At 40.5% G+C, this 19,417-nt stretch overlaps 1 protein-coding gene across 3 annotated transcripts in view; it reads left to right on the top strand.

Annotated features, from left to right (window-relative positions):
* Nucleotides 1-361: 361 nt before the first annotated feature.
* CAPRIN1 (cell cycle associated protein 1) overlaps nucleotides 362-19,417 on the top strand; it is a 36,587-nt gene continuing 17,531 nt past the window's right edge. For 2 of the 3 annotated variants that reach the window (XR_016393804.1, XM_089914963.1), the window contains exons 1-6: nucleotides 362-545; nucleotides 1,124-1,333; nucleotides 12,976-13,038; nucleotides 13,152-13,238; nucleotides 15,513-15,751; nucleotides 15,841-15,923. Coding sequence is in view for 2 of the 3 variants with exons in the window: in XM_089914963.1 (XP_089771089.1) it covers nucleotides 1,124-1,333; nucleotides 12,976-13,038; nucleotides 13,152-13,238; nucleotides 15,513-15,751; nucleotides 15,841-15,923 (682 nt within the window). In the remaining variant the exon portion in view is untranslated. The remainder of the gene's footprint in view (nucleotides 546-1,123; nucleotides 1,334-12,975; nucleotides 13,039-13,151; nucleotides 13,239-15,512; nucleotides 15,752-15,840; nucleotides 15,924-19,417) is intronic. The other variant, XM_022583660.2, reaches the window with a different exon arrangement.

Below are 19,417 nucleotides of genomic sequence, written 5' to 3'. Positions count from 1 at the left end.
AACCTTTGCCCCCCCCCCCCGCCGCCGCCCCGACCCCTCCAACCCCCACCCAATAAGGGCTCTTCGCAGGGAAGTCGCCAGCTCCAGATCCAGCGGCTTGACACCTATTGTCTCCGTTTGGACGTCAAGCGACTTCGCCTGAAGGACCCTAGCTTCGATTTCGCCCAAAACTGCAGGCACCGCTCTGGCAGCCTCCCGGGGGCCGTGCCGAGCTGCACCGGGCGGCCGCGCCCCAGGCCAGGGGCTTGGGCAGGCCGGGCGGGAGTCCGGGCGGGCCCTTCCCCGCAGGCGTTCGCGCCGGGCAGCCCGAGCGGCCGCGAAGGCCCCCGCCCGCCGCTTCTCCCGCCCCCTCCGCCCCAGAGGGCTGGCTGCCTAAGTCCCTCCCGCTCCCGGTTCTCCGCCTCACTAGCAGCGGCTCTCGGTGCAGCGGGGACCGGGAGCAGCGGCCTGTGCCCAAGGAGCGCACGACACTGCTCGGAACGCACCGCCACCTTTGCCCCCTCAGCCGCCCACTCGGGATCTCCAGCGGCCTCCGCGCGTGCACGGTGAGCGCCACCCCGGAACAAGGCGCTGAAGGGGAAGCGGGCCGCTGCCCGGAGTGTCCTTTACCTCCGGATCGGCTGGATCTTCGCGAGGGGCTCACTCCTCAAGTCTCCCCCTCCCCCACCCCCCGGTCATTTCCAGTGCCCTTCTTCACCCTTCTCCGTCCCTCAGCCCCGACCTCTCTCTTCCCTCCCTTCTTCGCAGGGCGGCGAGAGCCGGCCCTCCCCGGTGGGGACCGTTGCTTTGGCCGTTGGCGGCTGGCGCTGCGAGGCCCCGCCCCCGGCGCGAGCCTCGGTGCCCCGGGGCGGGTAGGCCGAGCCGGCAGCCCGCGCGGGGGAGGGGCGGGGGGCGGGGCGAGGCCCGTCCGGGCGCCCCGCTGGCGGGTCGCGCGCGCGCCCGCGGCCCCTTCCTGCCCCGGCGGCGCGCGCCGGCCCCGTCCCCATCCCCGTCCCCGCCCCCACCCGCTCGCGCAAGCTCCCGCCCGCTACGCGTTTTGTCCCGCGTCTCGCCCCGTCCGCCGCCTGACTCGCCGCTCTTGTCCTTCCTCCCGTTTTTTCTTCTCTCTCCTTACGGTCTCAAGATGCCCTCGGCCACCAGCCACAGCGGAAGCGGCAGCAAGTCGTCCGGACCGCCACCTCCTTCGGGTTCCACCGGGAGTGAGGCGGGGGCCGGGGCCGCCGCGCCAGCTTCTCAACACCCCACGACCGGCACCGGCGCTGTCCAGACCGAGGCCATGAAGCAGATTCTCGGGGTGATCGACAAGAAACTTAGGAACCTGGAGAAGAAAAAGGTGCCACGAGTTGGCGGGGAAGGGGGGGTTTGATGCTCCGACCCCGACTACCGCAGCCTTCACTCTCCCCGTCTCGGACGCTTCCCCTCCACCCGGCCCCCAGCGCCCAAGCCCGGTCTCCCCAGTAAACCGGAGCTTCGTGCGCAGAGAGCGGGCTCCGCGGAGAGGTGCTTGTCACCTGACCCTGACCCGGACGCGGCGCTGGCCCCCAGGTCTCTTTATGACTCCTCGTGCTGGGGGCCGGGCCCTTGGTCTTTGGGACTGGGTTGTGTGAGGGTGGGGGCCTGTGCCGTCGCCGGGCGTAACTGTGCGATGGATGCCCCTCTCTCCGTGGCCGAGGCCCCATTTCTTCGAGGGGGTCAGCGGGGGAAAATGAAGAGGTCCCGGGGTGGGGGGCGTTCAGGGTCCACCCGACCGCCTCGCGGAGTTGGGGCGGCCTGCGTCCTGTATCCTTGGGGCTTGTCCGCTCCGTTACCAGGTACTTGAGGCTTGCGCCGTGGCCCCTCTTCTCCGTTGGGAGGAAAGTGGACGGAGGATGGCTTCTCCATCCGGCCCTTCTAGAGGAGGTCTTCGATTTGCTACTCCCGCCCTCATCTGACGGGCGCCCTTAACGTTGCCTTCTTTGTTTCAATTGTCTGGGTGCCCCCGCGAGCCTCACGATCCACTCGATCCCGGGAAGATTTTTTGCAGCGGATTTTTGTCCCTCTGGGACACTATAAAGAGGGATGGGAGGGAGACTGTACCGATCGGGACTCGGGGGAGGGGGGGTGGGTCCGTTAGACGGAGGGGCTCGCTGGGTCTCTGGGCACATGGAGAGCGCGTCTAACATGGCGGCGGCTGCGGGGAGAGGGAAGAGCTTTACAGGAGCTGCATTGTGAGCACAAAGCGAAAGCAGAGGGGGAGGGCAGAGACCAGGCAGCCGCCCCAACTGGCCTCCCTCAATCCCCCACCAAAAAGAAAAATCGAGCCACACCCACAATTTTTTGGATTCAGTGTTCAGCCAGTCTAGGTCACACAGTGAGGTTTGTCTTCAAGTTGGCCTTTTGTTTTATGCTTTCAGCGCAGGACTGTGCCAGCTCAGTTTAGAGGGACACGTGTGTGTGTGTGTGTGTGTGTGTGTGTGTGTGTGTGTAGAGAAAGGGTCTCGGCAGAGTGGATAATTGAACCTTCAGTAAGGTTGGAGGGGGAAAGGGAAAACGAATCAGTAGTACAAAAATGGGGTAATTACATCTGTGACTATTAGGCAAACTTTTGCATTTTACCTTAAGAAAATAACTTTCATTTAATAGGTTCTGCTTGTCTGCCTCTAGTAAAACATTTATTACAGCATCTTGAATTTTGAAGAAGTCATTTTAAAATGTTTAATTAGCCAGACACCTAATAGTGTTACTTAAGATGTTGAGATCGTAACTACTTGGCTAAAATTTGGGCTCTGGGAAATAACTTGAAGAACACTGGTGATATTTAGGCCGTAATTATTTTAATTGCGTGTTTAATGATTCATTTTACATTTTGGAGGGAGTTTTAAAACATTTTTAGAGTTTTAAAATTCTGTCTTTTGTGTGGTTTATTATAAATGATTTAAATAGTAGATTTATCAGTATTAACAAAGCAACAAAAGCATTTTAATTGATAAGGAGCTGCATTCAAATATGTAATAGGAAAAGCACACCCAAGACCAGTGTCTTCTGAGTCTGCCATCTGATTTAGTTTTTGTAATCTGTATTTGAAATTGAGACTTAGGTACCTTTTAAAAACATCTTAATGCAGCAAATAATCCTCTCAATCTGGTTGTTGCTTGAATGGTTTTTGTTTTCAGAATTCCTAAGAAATCTGTTTTCTTCTAGGGTGGGAATCAGAAGATAAATATTAATGATGTAATATTTTAAGTGTGGACATCTTAATATAGATATTTATATTTTAATGGCTGAAAAATGATTCTTGTAAGATGTTTATAATAAAAATCAAGCACTGACTAGCAGGTACCTTAGTTGTGAGGTGGCTGTTAGATTCTAGTATGTATCTGAAAAAAATGAGAAATCTAGTTTCATAAGCCCTGTGAGGCCCTGAACCATGACAGGTCATTCACATGTATAGGTTTGTATTACTGTATATTGCCTACCCCCTCCCCCCAATTATAGAGGAGAAAGTAATGTAATTATTATTGCAGAGATTATGGACTAGGCTAGTAAATACTGAAAAATTCCCTCGTAGTGATGGAGATTTAATGTACTACACAAAGTAAGAAATGAATTTCATATCTTCTGTCTTCTCAGTGTTTGGTTGCTAGATAGCGGAAATGTCAAATTACAGTTAAGTGAGGAGTTTTGGTAACTAATAGACTGAGCCTCGTGTTAACTAGTTGAGTTGACAGTACTGATGTTGTGACTTAATTACTATTAAAACTGTAGGTTTTACTTTTTGGGAAACTCAAGGCATTTGGGTTTTCCTCTAAGCACATCTAGTTCCTAGTTTAAATGGAATTTTTTCTATATCTAGATGAGTTACTGTATGAAAGGATTTAACTGTGCTTCATTTTTTAACAGTGAGCATTTCTAACACACCTAAAGTAGGATTTACTTTACAAAGTAGTTTTGAACCTTTTTAGAAATGCTTGTGGAGTAAAGGAAGAGACTATTTATAACTGGATTCCTTTTTACTTCAGTTCCTTAAGCAAGTTATATTTGAGTAGTATTTTAGTTTTGACCTTTTCATAGGAGCCTTCTGGACAAAATGCCTTTTTCCAGGGATTCTAAAATCAAGTATTCTAATAAAAATTATTGCTTGATAAGTAACATCACAACGAGACATAGAGAGTTGGAATAATTTTATTGCACTTCATTGAAAAAACAAAGTTACTTGTTAATTTTTTGGTAAGTTGAGCCATTAGAGGGAGGCTAAGCATCTGTCCAGTGAGAATGCATGCTTAGCTTTGAAGAAATATGATCCTGTCGTGTAATGCAACTAAATGGCCTGGTGGCTTTTTGAAATTTGGGCTTATAAAGACTTCATGAGTGTTTAGCATAGAGAAGAAATGCAGCTGTAATAAAAAGTCAAGTGTAAAACTCCATTCACCAATCTTTCACCTGATTAAAGGACAAGTAATAATGAATTGAGTGATTGCCTAGTTTTCTTCATCAGTTTCTTGGCATAGAACTGGGCCCTAGGCTATGCAAGATGAGATTTTGAAACCAGGTCTTAATTTTAACTCAAGAGAGAGCTCATTTATATGGTAAGATGTAATCAGTTTTGATGTAGAATAGAGGACGTTTTAATAGATGACATTTAAAATTGTTATACTCTTTTCAGATACATTAAGTTCAGACAGTAGTGACTTTGGGAGGTGAAAGATTAATCAGTGTTGTCTAGCACAATGGCCTGGCAGTTTTGTAACCAATAGGTGACCAGAAGTGATAGCCAAAGTGTACTGTTTTTCATACTTCCTAAAGTCTTTTTGCTCTTTATATCTTTGCAGTTTACATTATTCTGAAAAAGGATGCTATCAGTGTTAGAAAGGATAACATTTCTTTCCAGAGCAATGCAGTATGCCTCTATTTAGAATTTTCAGTGCAGCTGTTGTACAGAATTCTTTTAAGTATTTTGAACAAAAGCATTCATAATTGTTTTATAAGCAAAATCTTTTCTTGGGGATAACATCTGAAGTTTTTGTTGACAGTTAAAATCTCTGATGTGTTGGTTTCTCCATTGGTTGCATGAACTGTTCCTCTGCAATGCAGAGGGCAAGATTACTATGTTTTGCATTCACCTTGTCACGGAGGAAAAAAAGTATAATGCTTAATTTGTTACTCTCTGCCTGTCTGGGTGTGCTCTGTGAGTGTGTGACATAGAGAAGTGTTTAAAATTTGGATTTGGAAAGGAAAAGGTGTGAATTCCATCATGTGATAACATCACTACCTTTTCCAAGAATGAGAGTAGAATCCTCAGCATGATAATGAGAATGCATTGTCTTAACCTGGCCATACTACTTTGCTCTAGGGTCATTCCCATGTGGCAGATATTTCTATCAGAATACATTTTGTGTGACTTGGAGATTAAGCATACAATTTGTCATAATTTTACGTAATTAATTTCTTAGTTTACATTTAGAACTAGATGAGGATTAGCCTAGTACTACTTCATCTTTAAAAAAAATTAATAAATACTTGCAAAAGTTTAAACTTACAACAATATGGCCTTAATTTTATTATCATACTATTACAGAATCTAAGATATTTTAAGAGCTTAAAGCCATCTGAGAATTTATTCCAATTTATTTTACAGAAGAGGAAATTGAGATGCTCATGTAAAATGACCCAGGTTGAAATGGGTGAATTCCAAGGTCTCTTGTAATGTTTTAGAGGGATAATTAGAATTTGTAATGCTCTGCAACGTAAGTGTAATTTTTCATGTTTAAGCTGATCCTGTAGAACCAAGTAAAGCCTTTTACTTTAATGTTAAGAGTTCCTCTGTTTAAAAACGCTGAAAGCAAAAGAAAAAAGCTTTTTATTTTTTCTTTGATAGACCTTTATTAACATCTCATTGTTAAATTTGTGTTTGTAGGCTGCCTAGGTAATGGGCTCCAGCAACTAGCAGTAGAGCTGAAGTCCCATTGTACCAGGTATCACTGGGACATCCCTATTGTTGTAATGAAATGAACTCTTAAAGTTTAAACTCTGAAGTTTCTCTTTGTGCTTAGGTAAGCCCCAAATGCACATTTGCCAGTCTCCTCAAATTTGGTATGTTATAGACCAGAAGATTTGGGGATAGCATCACCAGTAGAGAAATCAGAGGTGTGTCAACCTTTACATCTTAATTCTTGTCTTGCAAGCTTCTGGATATTTTTTAATAATTGGTTTCTTTTGGGGGAGGAAATGAATAGTATGTATGCAGTAGAGACGAATGAGAGGAGTAGCAGAAGAGAATGTCAGCCAAAGTTGGAATTATAAGGTGCTTGACTTCTCATCTTTTTATTTCTCCCACTAGCTATATACCAGTGCTTTTGTTGGATAGAGCATGAGTGTAAAAACATAGATGAAAGAGACCTTATTGAGCAGAGTTCAGAATTGGTATTTCCTGGGGAAAGGGGAAGGTATGCTTCTTGACCATGCAGTCTGCTTCCTTTAACTTCTGGGCTACCCATTGTCTGTACACTTCCTTTACATTTTTATATTGCCTTATGTTCTTACCTTATGTATTTTTCTAAATAGGTGGTAAGCTGCTGGAGGGCAGAGACTATTACTAACATCACACCGTGCCTTGCATAGGGCATATGCTAAATCAGTATTTGCTAGTTTGGGTAAATCATTACATAGAAGTATTTGTAGCTTCATCAGTAAAACCGTGTTAAAATGGATTAATCCATGAGGGGGAAAATGCTTTTTGTACATTTTGTACTGTTTACTTGCACTGTTTTTTATTGAAATGGGATTTTTCCTGAAGGATTTTTTTAAGTGAGTAAAGTTGATGAGTAGGCAAATAGGTTGGTATTTGAACCATTGTAAATTATTAGAAATTTCATTGCATTCCCCTTAATACTCTTATCCACACATAGAAATAGCTGAAATATACTTTAATCATTGGGAAAAAATCTTTGGTCTCCATTTTAAATGAATTACAGTTCACATCTTTCTACATTTATATACTCCCACCAGAGTATATAAACCAGTTGTACCAACTCATCCTAATGCGTAGTTTGGTTAAAGCAACTAATAATTCAAAAGACACTTGTTAAGATTATCTATGATCATTTGTTTTTCTTTTCTTTTTTTTTTTGATCATTTGTTTTTCAAATGCACAAGCTTTATTTAGACTTTATAAGAATATAATTCAAAGTAGGTGATGCTGAAACTCTTTAAACTTTTTCATTTTCCTGCTAGGGTGCTTCCATTCATTCAGATTTAACTACATATTTACTGCCATAGACAAGGAATGAAGGTTTTTACAGAAACTTTTTTCTCTTTTCAGTTGGACAAAAATCTTGTCAAATTAAACTCCTGGTTAGTTATCTGCCTGAAAAATTATCTTACAGTGGGACCTTAGATAATATCTAGTCTAGCATCCTTTTTCTGTTCTTCAGTGTTCAGGAATCCTGCAGTCTTGACAGGTATTCGTTGAGCTTCTGCATTAATCATTCTTCTAGGGCCTGGTAGAATGCTCATTTTTCATTGAAAGTCTATTTCATTTTTGGACAACTCTTTAAGTTCATGATGTTAGAGTTACGTCCCTGCCACCACTGTTTAATACTTACTTTGTTTTCTGTAACAACTCAGACTTCTGCATGTGAAGGTTTCCAGCATTTGAAGAGAGCTGTTATGAATCATCAATGGATTGTACTGTATGTTCTCTCTACCTCCCTTTAAAAATTGAAGAAACTTGATTCTTACTACCTTTCCTGTCTTCTATGAATTTTACTAACAACTAAGTCTCAGTTGAATTGGTGGAAGGTGAATTGGAGGCAGGGTCAGCTGCCTACCACTGTGTGGGCAAAGTCAGAACTGATGTTTCTAGGTGAAGAACAGGAATGCAGGGATTGGGGAGTTGAAATAATGTGTAGAAGGGCCACTGAAGATTATGGGAAGATGAGAGGAAGAGAAATCTTTGTCTTTCTGTGTTTCCATTCTACAGGTTCTTTCAGTACTACAGAAGTGATTTATTTGGCCTGGAGACGTAAAATAATTTAAGATATAGCTAGGCGTTCTTACCACTTTTGTTATTTTAGACTTCATTTTTAAGTATTCTGCCTCAGTTTGGAGATCCCCTTAATTGAGAACAAAAGTTACATAGTTTCCCAGATAGTGGAGCTAAAGATGTTGTCTCTCCTAATCTTCCTTGTTGTGACTGTTTACAGTTGTCTAGTTGAAGAATTTTTGGTTTTTTGGAGTCTGTCATCTCTTTTGCCATTTCTTTTGAACTGTTCAATTTAAAAATATTTTAAAAATTATTCATCTGTGTAATTTCTTGGTTATCACAGGCAGGAAGTCTCTGGAAAACAGCTATTTTGGATATTTATCTTCTAGCACCCTCATGGCACTGTAGTGAATTTTTTAAAAACATTTCAATAAAGTAACTTTGGTGGTGATGAAAAAATCTTTGGGAAGAATGGAGGATCTGGGTGCACTGTGATTCTGGAGAAGGAAAAGGAGGAAAACAGCAGCAGGAGGGCAGAAATGAAATGTAGTGGTGGCTGGAGTACAGAGTGGGCAAGTGTTGAGGCACACATAATTTTTCTGGGATATATGACCTTAGGCAAGTTATTTAATTGCCCTTTCTTTCAGTTTCCATTTAGATGAAATATGATTGATAATAGTGCTTCCCTGATACTTTAAATTTGAATGTGGTCTGTCACATAACAAACACTGTCAACTATTATAGGCAACAAAGAAACAGGAGGTAGGACTGGACAGCACTTGTTGGGACAATTATTTCTTAGTACTACATGACTATATAGTCTTTTGACATTTACTGGGTAATGTCTGTCCCACTGCTATCCCATGGTTCTGCTTTAGAGACTCTGAGTAGTCTGGAAAATGGCCTGATTTTTTATCTTGCTCATATGTGGTGCTATAAATGAATTTTTAATACATTCAGGCTGCTCAGTAGTTGAAAAAGGAACCCTAAATTGAATTTTCAGTGTAGATATTTCAAGATAGAATCTAAGAGGGCAGGTTTCAGTTATATCAATATTGTGGTAGGCTTTCTGATTAAGATATCTGATGCTAGAAAAACGACTACATTCTCCTGGAAAAAAAAAACCTTAATATTCATTTTATGTGGATGATATGAGTAGTTAACAAATTTGTCTTTACCACTTTATAAGTTAGGAACCATGTTCTAGCTTAGGGAAGAAAAAAAGCTGTGTTTGTCTGGAGTCCTTTACTCCTGTCTTTGCCTCTCTGTTTTTGTTGTGGTTAATGCTGGATCTGTCAGTTTGACAACCAAGTCCTTATTTATGTAGTGACTAAGTTCATACTACCAATTTTAACCCCAAATGAACAATTTTTCTACTTGTATTTAATGCATAGATCTTTATTTTGGCTGCACAGAGGTCTTTTTGCATCCTTTTTTGATGACAGTATTCCATGAAGATGTGTACTATGAAGCTGAGTTTCACAAAGTAGCTGCTTTCTCTGTTTATTTACCTCTTAACCTTCCAGTTATTGCTGTGTGACAGATTACTCCAACACTTACCTCATCGCATCATGAGCACAGAAGATGCCTGTCAGGGATTCAGACAGGGCATGCAGCGGGGTTGACCTGCTCTATGATGCCTGGGGCCTCAGCTGGGAAGACTCAGCCTTGTTTACTCACATGTCTGATGCCTGGGCTAGGATGACTTAACACTAGGATTGCTGACCAGAATTCTTATATGAGACCTGTCTTCATGGCTTAGCTTCCTCATAGCATGGCAGCCTCGGGGTTATTGAACTTCTTATATGATGGCTCGGGGTTCCAAACATGATTGGTTTTAGTGACCAGCAAACAGGGCAGAGATGCAGTGCTGTTAATGACTCAACCCTGGAAGTCATACGGGATTACTTCCACTGTACACTGTTGGTTGGCGTCCACTCAATAAAATGGCAGAGGAATTGGGTTAGTTCTTAATGGGGAAGTGCCAAGGTCACATTGTAGAACAGTATGTGGGAGCCATCTTTAGAAAATGTAATCTGCCATAGATCTCTGGGTTAGATGAATAGTAAATTTCCTATTGTGTAGAAAATTGGAGCTTTTCTGCTATAGGATATCTTGTCCTAGGATAATATAGATTCATACTCATGGATTATTATAGGTGAAGGTCCTAACAATATCCTGAAATCTAACAATCTTAACATCTTTTATATAGCACAAGATTTTAATTTTTTATTATATGTCTATTGCAGAATATCTAAGGGTACAAAAAAAGGAAAAAGATTCCACCTATAATTGTACCACTCAGGTACCATTCTTAACATTTAAAAAAATCTTTGTTTTTCATACGTGTGTGTGTGTATATGTATATATATATATATATATATATATATAGGCATTTTTCAGGAGTTTTAAGTTCTCGAGACATTAAATGACAAAGTTAAAGCTAGGTATAGGGCTTCCCTGGTGGCGCAGTGGTTAAGAATACGCCTGTCAATGCAGGGGAGGGACATGGGTTTGAGTCCTGGTTCGGAAAGATCCCGCATGCCACAGAGTAACTAAGCCTGAGCACCACAACTACTGAGCCTGCACTCTAGAGCCGGCGAGCCACAGCTACTGAAGCCCGTGCGCCTAGAGCCCGTGCTCCGCAACAAGAGAAGCCACCACAATGAGAAGCCCGCGCACCTCAACGAAAAGTAGCCCCCGCTTGCCACAGCTAGAGAAAGCCTGCGTGCAGCAATGAAGAAGACCCAACACAGCCAAAAATAAATAAATAAAATTTTTTTTGTTTGTTTTGTTTTTTTGCGGTACGCGGGCCTCTCACTGCTGTGGCCCCTCCCGTTGCGGAGCACAGGCTCCGGACGCGCAGGCCCGGCGACAGTGGCTCACGTGGGATCCTCCTGGACCGGGGCACGAACCCGCGTCCCCTGCATCGGCAGGCGGGCTCCCAACCACTGTGCCACCAGGGAAGCCCAAATTTATTTTTTTTTAAAAAAATCTAGGTATATAAAACTATCCCTTGGGCTTCTCTGGTGGCACAGTGGTTGAGAGTCCGCCTGCCGATGCAGGGGATGCGGGTTCGTGCCCCGGCGGAGCGGCGGGGCCCGTGAGCCATGGCCGCTGAGCCTGTGCTCCGCAACGGGAGAGGCCACAACAGTGAGAGGCCCGCGTACTGCAAAAAAAAACAAAACAAAAAAACCCAAAAAACAAAAAACTATCCCTTGTGGGATATGTAGGACATTCACTGTGTATTAATGTCCTGATCTAGCAACAGTTTCCTTGAAAAATGTATAATACCATAAAAAGGGAAGATAATAAATGCAAGGTATAAGCTAATAGTAGTTTTTCTTTTGCCTGGTTGCTAGAATTTTAACCGTGTACTGACACTAAATTTCAGGCCTCCCTTCTGTCTGCATATCTTCTAAATAGTGGAATGCAGATTATAACGCTGTTATTACATCCTAAATCATAATTAAAAGCAAATCTTAACTTGTTTTTTATTTCTTAAAGAAAAATTAGCCTACCCTTTTAAAAAAATGAATGAACTGTCTTTGTTCCATCCTCAGAGTGTTTGAGGCAGTTGAGCTTATCTTTTGCACATGGGGTTAGGCCTGTCATATCAGTGTAAAAATCTTGATTTTCATCTGGTAGACTTGAATTTTATATGTGTTTAGTTGGAAGCTTGTTGATTGTGTAAATAGTTCACCTAAATAAAATTGGATAGTTTCATCATCCTTTAATGTTTTAATGATTGTATTGATTTTATTTACCTTCCATATAACTAAGGAATTGTGATAGGCTGTTTCATTTAGGGTAGAATGGCTATAAAAGTTGACTACTGTCTTTTCTGCCATAAAGAAAATGGATCATTTGACCTAAAACACCTTTCTAGCGTTGCTCTTAAACTTGTTTCTGTGCCTCTGAATTTTATCAGACCCTTACTTTGTATTTGGTTTCTTCATTATTTTATTATTGCTAAGGGTAAAGTATATGTTTGTAATTTATTGTGATTGTTTAAAAATTTATTTTATTTTATTTAAAAAAATATTTATTTATTTATTTGGCTGCGCTGGTTCTTAGTTGTGGCATGTGAGATCTTTGTTGTTGTGTGCAGGATCTAGGTCCCTTACCAAGGATGGCACCCCGGGCCCCTGCATTGGGAGCATGGAGTCTTAACCACTGGACCACCAGGGAATTCCGCCTGCGCCCCCCCCCCCCGCCCCTCAATTTAGATTTCAACTTATTAAAACAATATCTGAATTTTTAACTGTGCTTCAGTACCTGAGTATCTCCGCGGGGGGGTGGGCAGGGGGTGCTTATCTAATAGTAGTAGCCTAGGAAACCTCCAAAGTTTTCAACTTAGGGGTGGGGGGGAGGGAGATGATCTTGAACCAGAGGCTTAACTTCTTCCCCCCCTTGCACATTAATTACATCTGTGAGAAAATAACAAAAGGAAAGCTGTGGACTAGTGTACTGTGCCTGTAGGTGATATGATAGCTTGAAGTTATTTCAGTTCAAGGGAAATGAGTGAGGCATGTCAAAGACAATATGCATGTGTGTTTATTCAGGAAAAATAAACTCTTTTATGTCACTTACATGAATTCTTTGGCAGGGGGAGGGAGGGACAAAAATTTAACACTTAATAAAATGTCTGATATGCTCACTTAGGTGTAACTGGGATTTTCACCAAATTGTGGCCCTCACTTATGTGGATGAGTATTATATGCCTGGGCCATCTGATGCATATCTTTTTTGAGAAACCTAAAAAATAAGCAGCGTTTTTTTCATTGGCTTATAATAACAGTATTTGGTATCATTCAGCATGGCTGGGGTATTTAAATTCATTTTTTAACTCAAAGCTATTTTATATACTGACTTAAACTGTAGTATATCTAAAAAGTATATTTATGGCAAGATTTGAGACAAACTTAGAGAATTATGTGGGTTTGTTATTTTAGCATGGTTAAGCTGGTATATACTTTCAGTATGGAATATAATTTTTTTTTCTTTTAATATAGGGCAAGCTTGATGATTATCAGGAACGAATGAACAAAGGGGAAAGGCTTAATCAAGATCAGCTGGTAAAGATGTTATATTTTTATTAAGATTTTATGCTCATTAATTTTAATAGGAAAATTAATTTTGTGTTTCTTTGTGTTTCCAGTAAAGTCGGGTTCTTTCTTTGTTATTTTAGGATGCTGTATCTAAGTACCAGGAAGTCACAAATAATTTGGAGTTTGCAAAAGAACTACAGAGGAGTTTCATGGCATTAAGCCAAGATGTAAGTAAAAAATAGCATGTTTATGAAATATTAAAAATGAGGAGGGCAGAAAATTTTGTCTCTTTGAGTTTTAATTCTTGCATTACTGTTGATAAGCTCTCTGCAAGGGGGAGAGGATTGGATCCAGTTATATCTAAGATGCTTTCCAATTCTGTAAAGTTCAGTGTAACACCTGAAAGATGCCTTTTAAAAGGACTGAGTTTCATATATGACAGACATGTATCGTTGGTTTAAAAAATTATTTATGCAAATATAACAGCCTTCTGTATATACGGGATCTTCATCCAAGGATTGAAATCCTAGGTTGGTTGAATCTGCAGATACAGAGTGTGGACTGTAAGGGACTTGGAACATCCATGGATTTTGGTATCCACGGGGGGTGGGGTGGGGGGTAGTCCTGGAATCGATTCCCCTTGGCTACGGAGAGATAACTGTATAAACGTGATAGACATTTATCTTCCATGTATTCTTTTATGCCTCATGACTATGTTACAATCCCATTAACTATCAGAAAATAAAGAAACCTGTTGATATAATGGGTAACTACTTTCTCCATAGAGATCTTAAGGGATGTGGCCGACTAATATATTGCACTTGTATCAACTCTTGATCCAACAAAGTGGTGTGTTTTTCCCCAAACATCTTTTGATGTGACAGAAGCCTTTGGGAACAGGATAAAATTAAATGTGAGCAAAGTCAAATAATTTGTTGAAAGTTGAGACCAGAAAATTGATAGCCTTCTGAATTAGTGTTAGCTTATTTGGAGAAAGGCTTATAACAACGTTGAAATTTGAATTTGTCTCTGATTTGGTGAAATGAATAAACAAAACAGTTTATTATGTGATGAGAGACAACGCAGTACAGAGATGAAGAGTTCTGACTGGAACCAAACTGCCTGATTTGAATCCTGATTCTGCCACTTTTACTTAATAGCTGTATGACTTTGAAAGAGTCTATACCTGCATCAGTCAGGGTTTTCCAGAGAAACAGAGCCAGTAGGATAGCAAGGAAAGGATGGGAGAAAAAGGGAGAGGGGAGGGGCAGTAATAGTGCCTCATTATAGGGTTATGCTTATAACAGTATTTGACGTATAACTACTTCATGCACTTAATATTATTGTTACTTACTAAATTTGATTAAAGGTGGAAAATATTGATACCCCTCAAAATAGAGTAAGGGAAATTTAATTTACACCCAAGTAGGGATTTGTTCCACTTGGCTTAGATCAGAGCGTCAGGCTTGATGAACCCTGTCCAATTTCTTGTTTCTGATTTAAAAAAAAAAATATGGGTCACAGAAGTAGAATTGCTATATACAATTTAATATAGAATCTATTTTTGAAGCTACTGTCACTATGTAAATGAAAATACTTGTATCCTCCTTTGCTTCTTTTTTTAACACTGGTGTTTTCAGGAACTTTTCACTGGGCCTTTAACTTCATTGGCAGTCCTTTTATTTAACTCTGATGCTTTGTTGCACTTTCGCAGCTATTAAACACTTTTTTTGTTTTGGTTCAAGAGCTTCTTTAACCTAGTTCCAGCCTACCTTTTCAAGTCTTCATAGTCTTCCCTACTTGAACTCCTCGTTTCATCCAAAGTGGCTTTCTTTATTATCTTACTTTTGCTTTCTTGACTTATTTTCTCATTCCTGCCTTTCTTCCTAGAATGGAAGTGGTGGATTGTTGGGATGAGTAGTGGGTTTGACATCTTCTTGTGAGTCAATAGTAGGCAATTGAAATTAGTATTTTGAACCATTTTTTCATAGAGATAGACATAGATAAGATTTTTTTTTTTATTGTGGCTGTTGGTTGGGTTTCTTTTTTAATTGTCTCAACCTTAATTAAAATTTTTAGTTTTTATACTTTTTATTATGGAAAATTTAAAAACTAAAGAAAAGACTATAATGAGCTCACATTTACCTATACCTAGCTTTTACAGTTACCATGATTTCATGGGCAATTATATTTCATCTATACACCTACTCCCTTGCTCCCTGCCTGCTAGATTATTTTGAAGCAAATCCCCAATATATTGTTTCATTGATACCATTTCCATAGTGTAATACCTTCTAGGAAAAGATGTATTTTGAATTTCCAGCAGCTACTTAAAACAGATTACTTATTAAACTGTTTTTAAGTTGGGAGTCATTCTTTTGTATATCAGGGTCTCATTTAACTCAGTGAATGAAATATGTCTTATTTACATTGGACCTGAAATTGATGTAAAGGAGTTTCGTAAAACTTACTTCTACGTCTATGTTTATATTCTTATGCAGATTCAGAAAACAATAAAGAAGACAGCACGTCGGGAGCAGCTTATGAGAGAAGAAGCTGAACAGAAACGTTTAAAAACTGTGCTTGAGCTGCAGTATGTTTTGGACAAATTGGGAGATGACGAAGTGAGAACTGACCTCAAGCAAGGTTTGAATGGAGTGCCAATATTGTCAGAAGAGGAATTGTCGTTGCTGGATGAGTTCTACAAATTAGCAGACCCTGAACGGGACATGAGCTTGAGGTATAGTGGTATTTGATAATAGAAATTTCTAAATGTTGTGTTGAGTAGACAACCGAAAGGTAATTAACTAGCTGTTTTATTATTACAAGGTTGAATGAGCAGTATGAACATGCCTCCATTCACCTGTGGGACTTGCTGGAAGGGAAGGAAAAACCTGTATGTGGAACAACCTGTGAGTATCACTGACAACTTTTGATTTTGTGACTAAGAATCTTTAAAATTTAATGTAAGATAGATACCTAATGGGAAGCAGCTGCATAGCACAGGGAGATCAGCTCCATGCTTTGTGACCACCTAGAGGGGTGGGATAAGGGAGGGTGGGAGAAAGAGGCAAGAGGGAGGGGATATGGGGATATATAGCTGATACACTTTGTTATACAGCAGAAACTAACACAACATTGTAAAGCAATTATACTCCAATAAAGATATTTAAAAAAAAAAAGTCAAATTCATAGAATCAAAGAAGGAAATGGTATTTTCCAGGGGCTGGGGGGAGGGGGAATGGGGACTTACTAATCACTGGGCATAAAGTTTCATTCAAGCAAGATGAATAAATTCTAGAGGTGTGCTGTACAACATTGCACCTGTAGTCAACAATAATACATGGTACACTTAAATTTTGTTGAAAAAAAAATTTGTTAAAAGGTATATCTCATGCTAAGGGTTCTTTCCACAATAAAATAAAATAAAAATAAATATTAAAGAAATTTTAGAACTGTGTAAATAACGTTAATCGACTGTTTACTTTTTGGTTTATTTACTTTTTGTATCTTTTTATTTGTTTATTTTTTGCAATTTTTTTGTGTGTAAGTCAAAACACCAGCATCAACCAATCAAAAATCTATAAAGATGGGAGTCCTAAATTAACATGGTTTTGTTCATAACTTATTTTGCTTGAGGTGGACAGATTAATACCAAATTGACTTTCATTGTTTTTGGTACTAGATGGGGACTGGTTTTTCCTTACAGATGAAATTTTGTGAAAAACATTTACTGCACCCTGTACATTCTACTCATGGTCATAGCCTTAGTCTATCTTTAGTTTTTCTTGAACTTCTGCCAATTTGGGACATTCATTTTTTTCTATGTTTTTTAAAAAGCTAATATCTAGGCCAGTATTCTGTATGTGAATTCCTTAATTGTAAATATGCAGTTGTATGATTTTTTTTTTTTTTTTTTTCGGTACGCGGGCCTCTCACTGCTGTGGCCTCTCCCGTTGCGGAGCACAGGCTTCGGACGCGCAGGCCCAGCGGCCATGGCTCATGGGCCCAGCCGCTCCGCGGCATGTGGGATCCTCCTGAACCAGGGCACGAACCCGTGTCCCCTGCATTGGCAGGTGGACTCTCACCAGTGCGCCACCAGGGAAGCCCTGTTGATTTTTTTTTTTTTTTAAAGGATATTTTTAAGTTACACTACCTCAGTAAATTAGGAATTTTAGATTTTAACCCCTTAGTAAGTCAGGGAATAGATTCTTAGCTATTTTTAATGTCGATTTAGGGAAGTAGATTTTTGAACATATTAAGGCAAAAGTATCTGTTTATACCCTGTTTTTAGCTATTTGGTTGAAAAGAGCTTATACTTTTTTTGGCAAAACTGTATGATGTAATTTGGAGTGTATTTGCTTTAAGGAGATGGGTAAATCGAATATGAGGAACCAATGCTTTTGTGTCTTTTCACGTAAGAAATCATTTTCTTGGTTTGTTAACTTGTGTTGTCTGTATTTCTTCGTTAAAAAAAAACTTTTTGGCTTCTTGATTTTAGTTCTGCTACAAATATGTACTGAATTCCCCACTTGAAGTTTGATTAGAAAGCAGTTGACATGTGTATAAACTTGTTAGCTTCAAAAAGTAGCTTTAGGTCAAGCCTGATAAAATTTTCATGAGCACTGTTGAGGAGTAACAAGGGTTAAAGTCTAAGCCGTAGCTTGTTTTGGTGTTATTTTCTACCTGGCCTCATTCCTGCATCTGAGGAATGTAACATCTTTATAGTTAATGGAAAGATATAATTTACTCATATTAGTGTTTTTATGTGCATTCAGTTTTCATAAGTTTTTTAAAAATAGTTCTGAGGCAGGAGATTCTGAAGCAGGGGAAGGAAAACATGTGAAGTGTTCAGCATTCAAAAGTTAATAGTTATTGGGACTTCCCTGGTGGCCCAGTGGTTAAGAATCCGCCTTCCAATGCAGGGGACGCGAGTTTGGTCCCTGTTCGGGGAACTAAGATCCCACATGCTGCTGGGCAACTGATCCCATGTGCCACAACTAGAGAGAAGCCTGCGTGCCACAAGTAGAGAAGAGTGAAAGATCCCGCATGCCGCAACGAAGATCCTGTGTGCTGCAGCTAAGACCCGACACAGCCAAATAAATAAATAAATAAACATATATATTATATGTGTGCATATATATATATATATATAAAAAAGTTAATATTTATTTACTTATTTATTTGGCTGTGCTGTGTGGCTTGCGGGGTTTTAGTTCCCTGACCAGGGCTTGAACCGGGCCCTCAGCAGTGAGAGCGCAGTCCTAACTACTGGACTGCCAGGAAATTCCCAATAGCTTTACTTTTTTAAAAAAAAATATTTATTTATTTATTTGGTTGCATCGGGTCTTAGTTGCAGCTCTCGGGCTCCTTAGTTGTGGCTTGTGAACTCTTAGTTGCGGCATGCGTGTGGGATCTAGTTCCCGGACCAGGGATCGAATCTGGGGCCCCTGCACTGGGAGCGTGGAGTCTTAACCACTGTAACACCAGGGAAGTCCCCCTATAGTTTTACTTTTAATAGCATTAATTTTATAATACTTTGATATAATGTCCCTGAAGTTTCATTTTTCCGTATAGTGACCTATTTAATAGTCTTGCTCTACATCTACTATACAAAGCCAGGAAATGGAGATTAACTCCTGACACAAACCTTCCCCCACCGCCCTGTCCCCTTTATGTACCAAATTCTGACAATTTTATTTTTCTTTTAAATATCTTTTGAATCTACTTCTTTTTCTCTGCTTTTCTGCCTTTCTGTTGTCTAATGCAGTCTCTTAACTGAATTCACCATCCATTCCTCTTTAAAATCTTTTAATGGTTTTATTTTAATCACATTTTATATACATTTGCCCTTAGTTTGTAAGACCTTGCATATTCTGGCTCTTACCAGTCTCTCCAGACTCATCTTTCCTTATGCTTTTTCTCACTCCCTATGCTCCCGCCACAATGCATACTTTAATTTTCTTGTATTTGGCACCCTGTGTACAGGGCTTTGTAGATGCTGTTGCCTCTGCCTTGAAACACTTGTTTCCTCTCTACTACTCACCTTTCAGATCCCAGCTCTTGCAGCCCTTATACCAGAAAAGCCTCTCATGGTCTCTCCCTGATTAGGTCCAGTCCATTGTACTTCTGTGTAGTACTTTTCACAGATGTAATTTTACTGTTTTTGTGAGTATTTGATAACTCTTCTTTATTGGACTGTTCACTTAGTGAGGGCAGATACTGTATCTTTACATACCTCTCTGTAGCCCCAGTGCCTAGTTCATTGCTTAACATACAGTTAGGTGCTAAGTAAATGTTTATTGAATGAATAAATGATAATTGTCAGGGTTTTTTTGGACTAACTTATTTAAAATACTTAAAAATTTAATACAAATAATTTGTTGTTCCCTATTATTCTGTAATA

This window comes from Delphinapterus leucas, chromosome 7, assembly GCF_059928025.1.
Source record: "Delphinapterus leucas isolate spDelLeu-1000000601 "Yukka" chromosome 7, BTC_Dleu_Yukka2, whole genome shotgun sequence".
NCBI classification, from domain to species: Eukaryota; Metazoa; Chordata; class Mammalia; order Artiodactyla; family Monodontidae; genus Delphinapterus; species Delphinapterus leucas.
The sequence above is the reverse complement of the archived record's forward strand: the minus strand, read 5'-3'. Positions and strand labels throughout refer to the sequence as shown.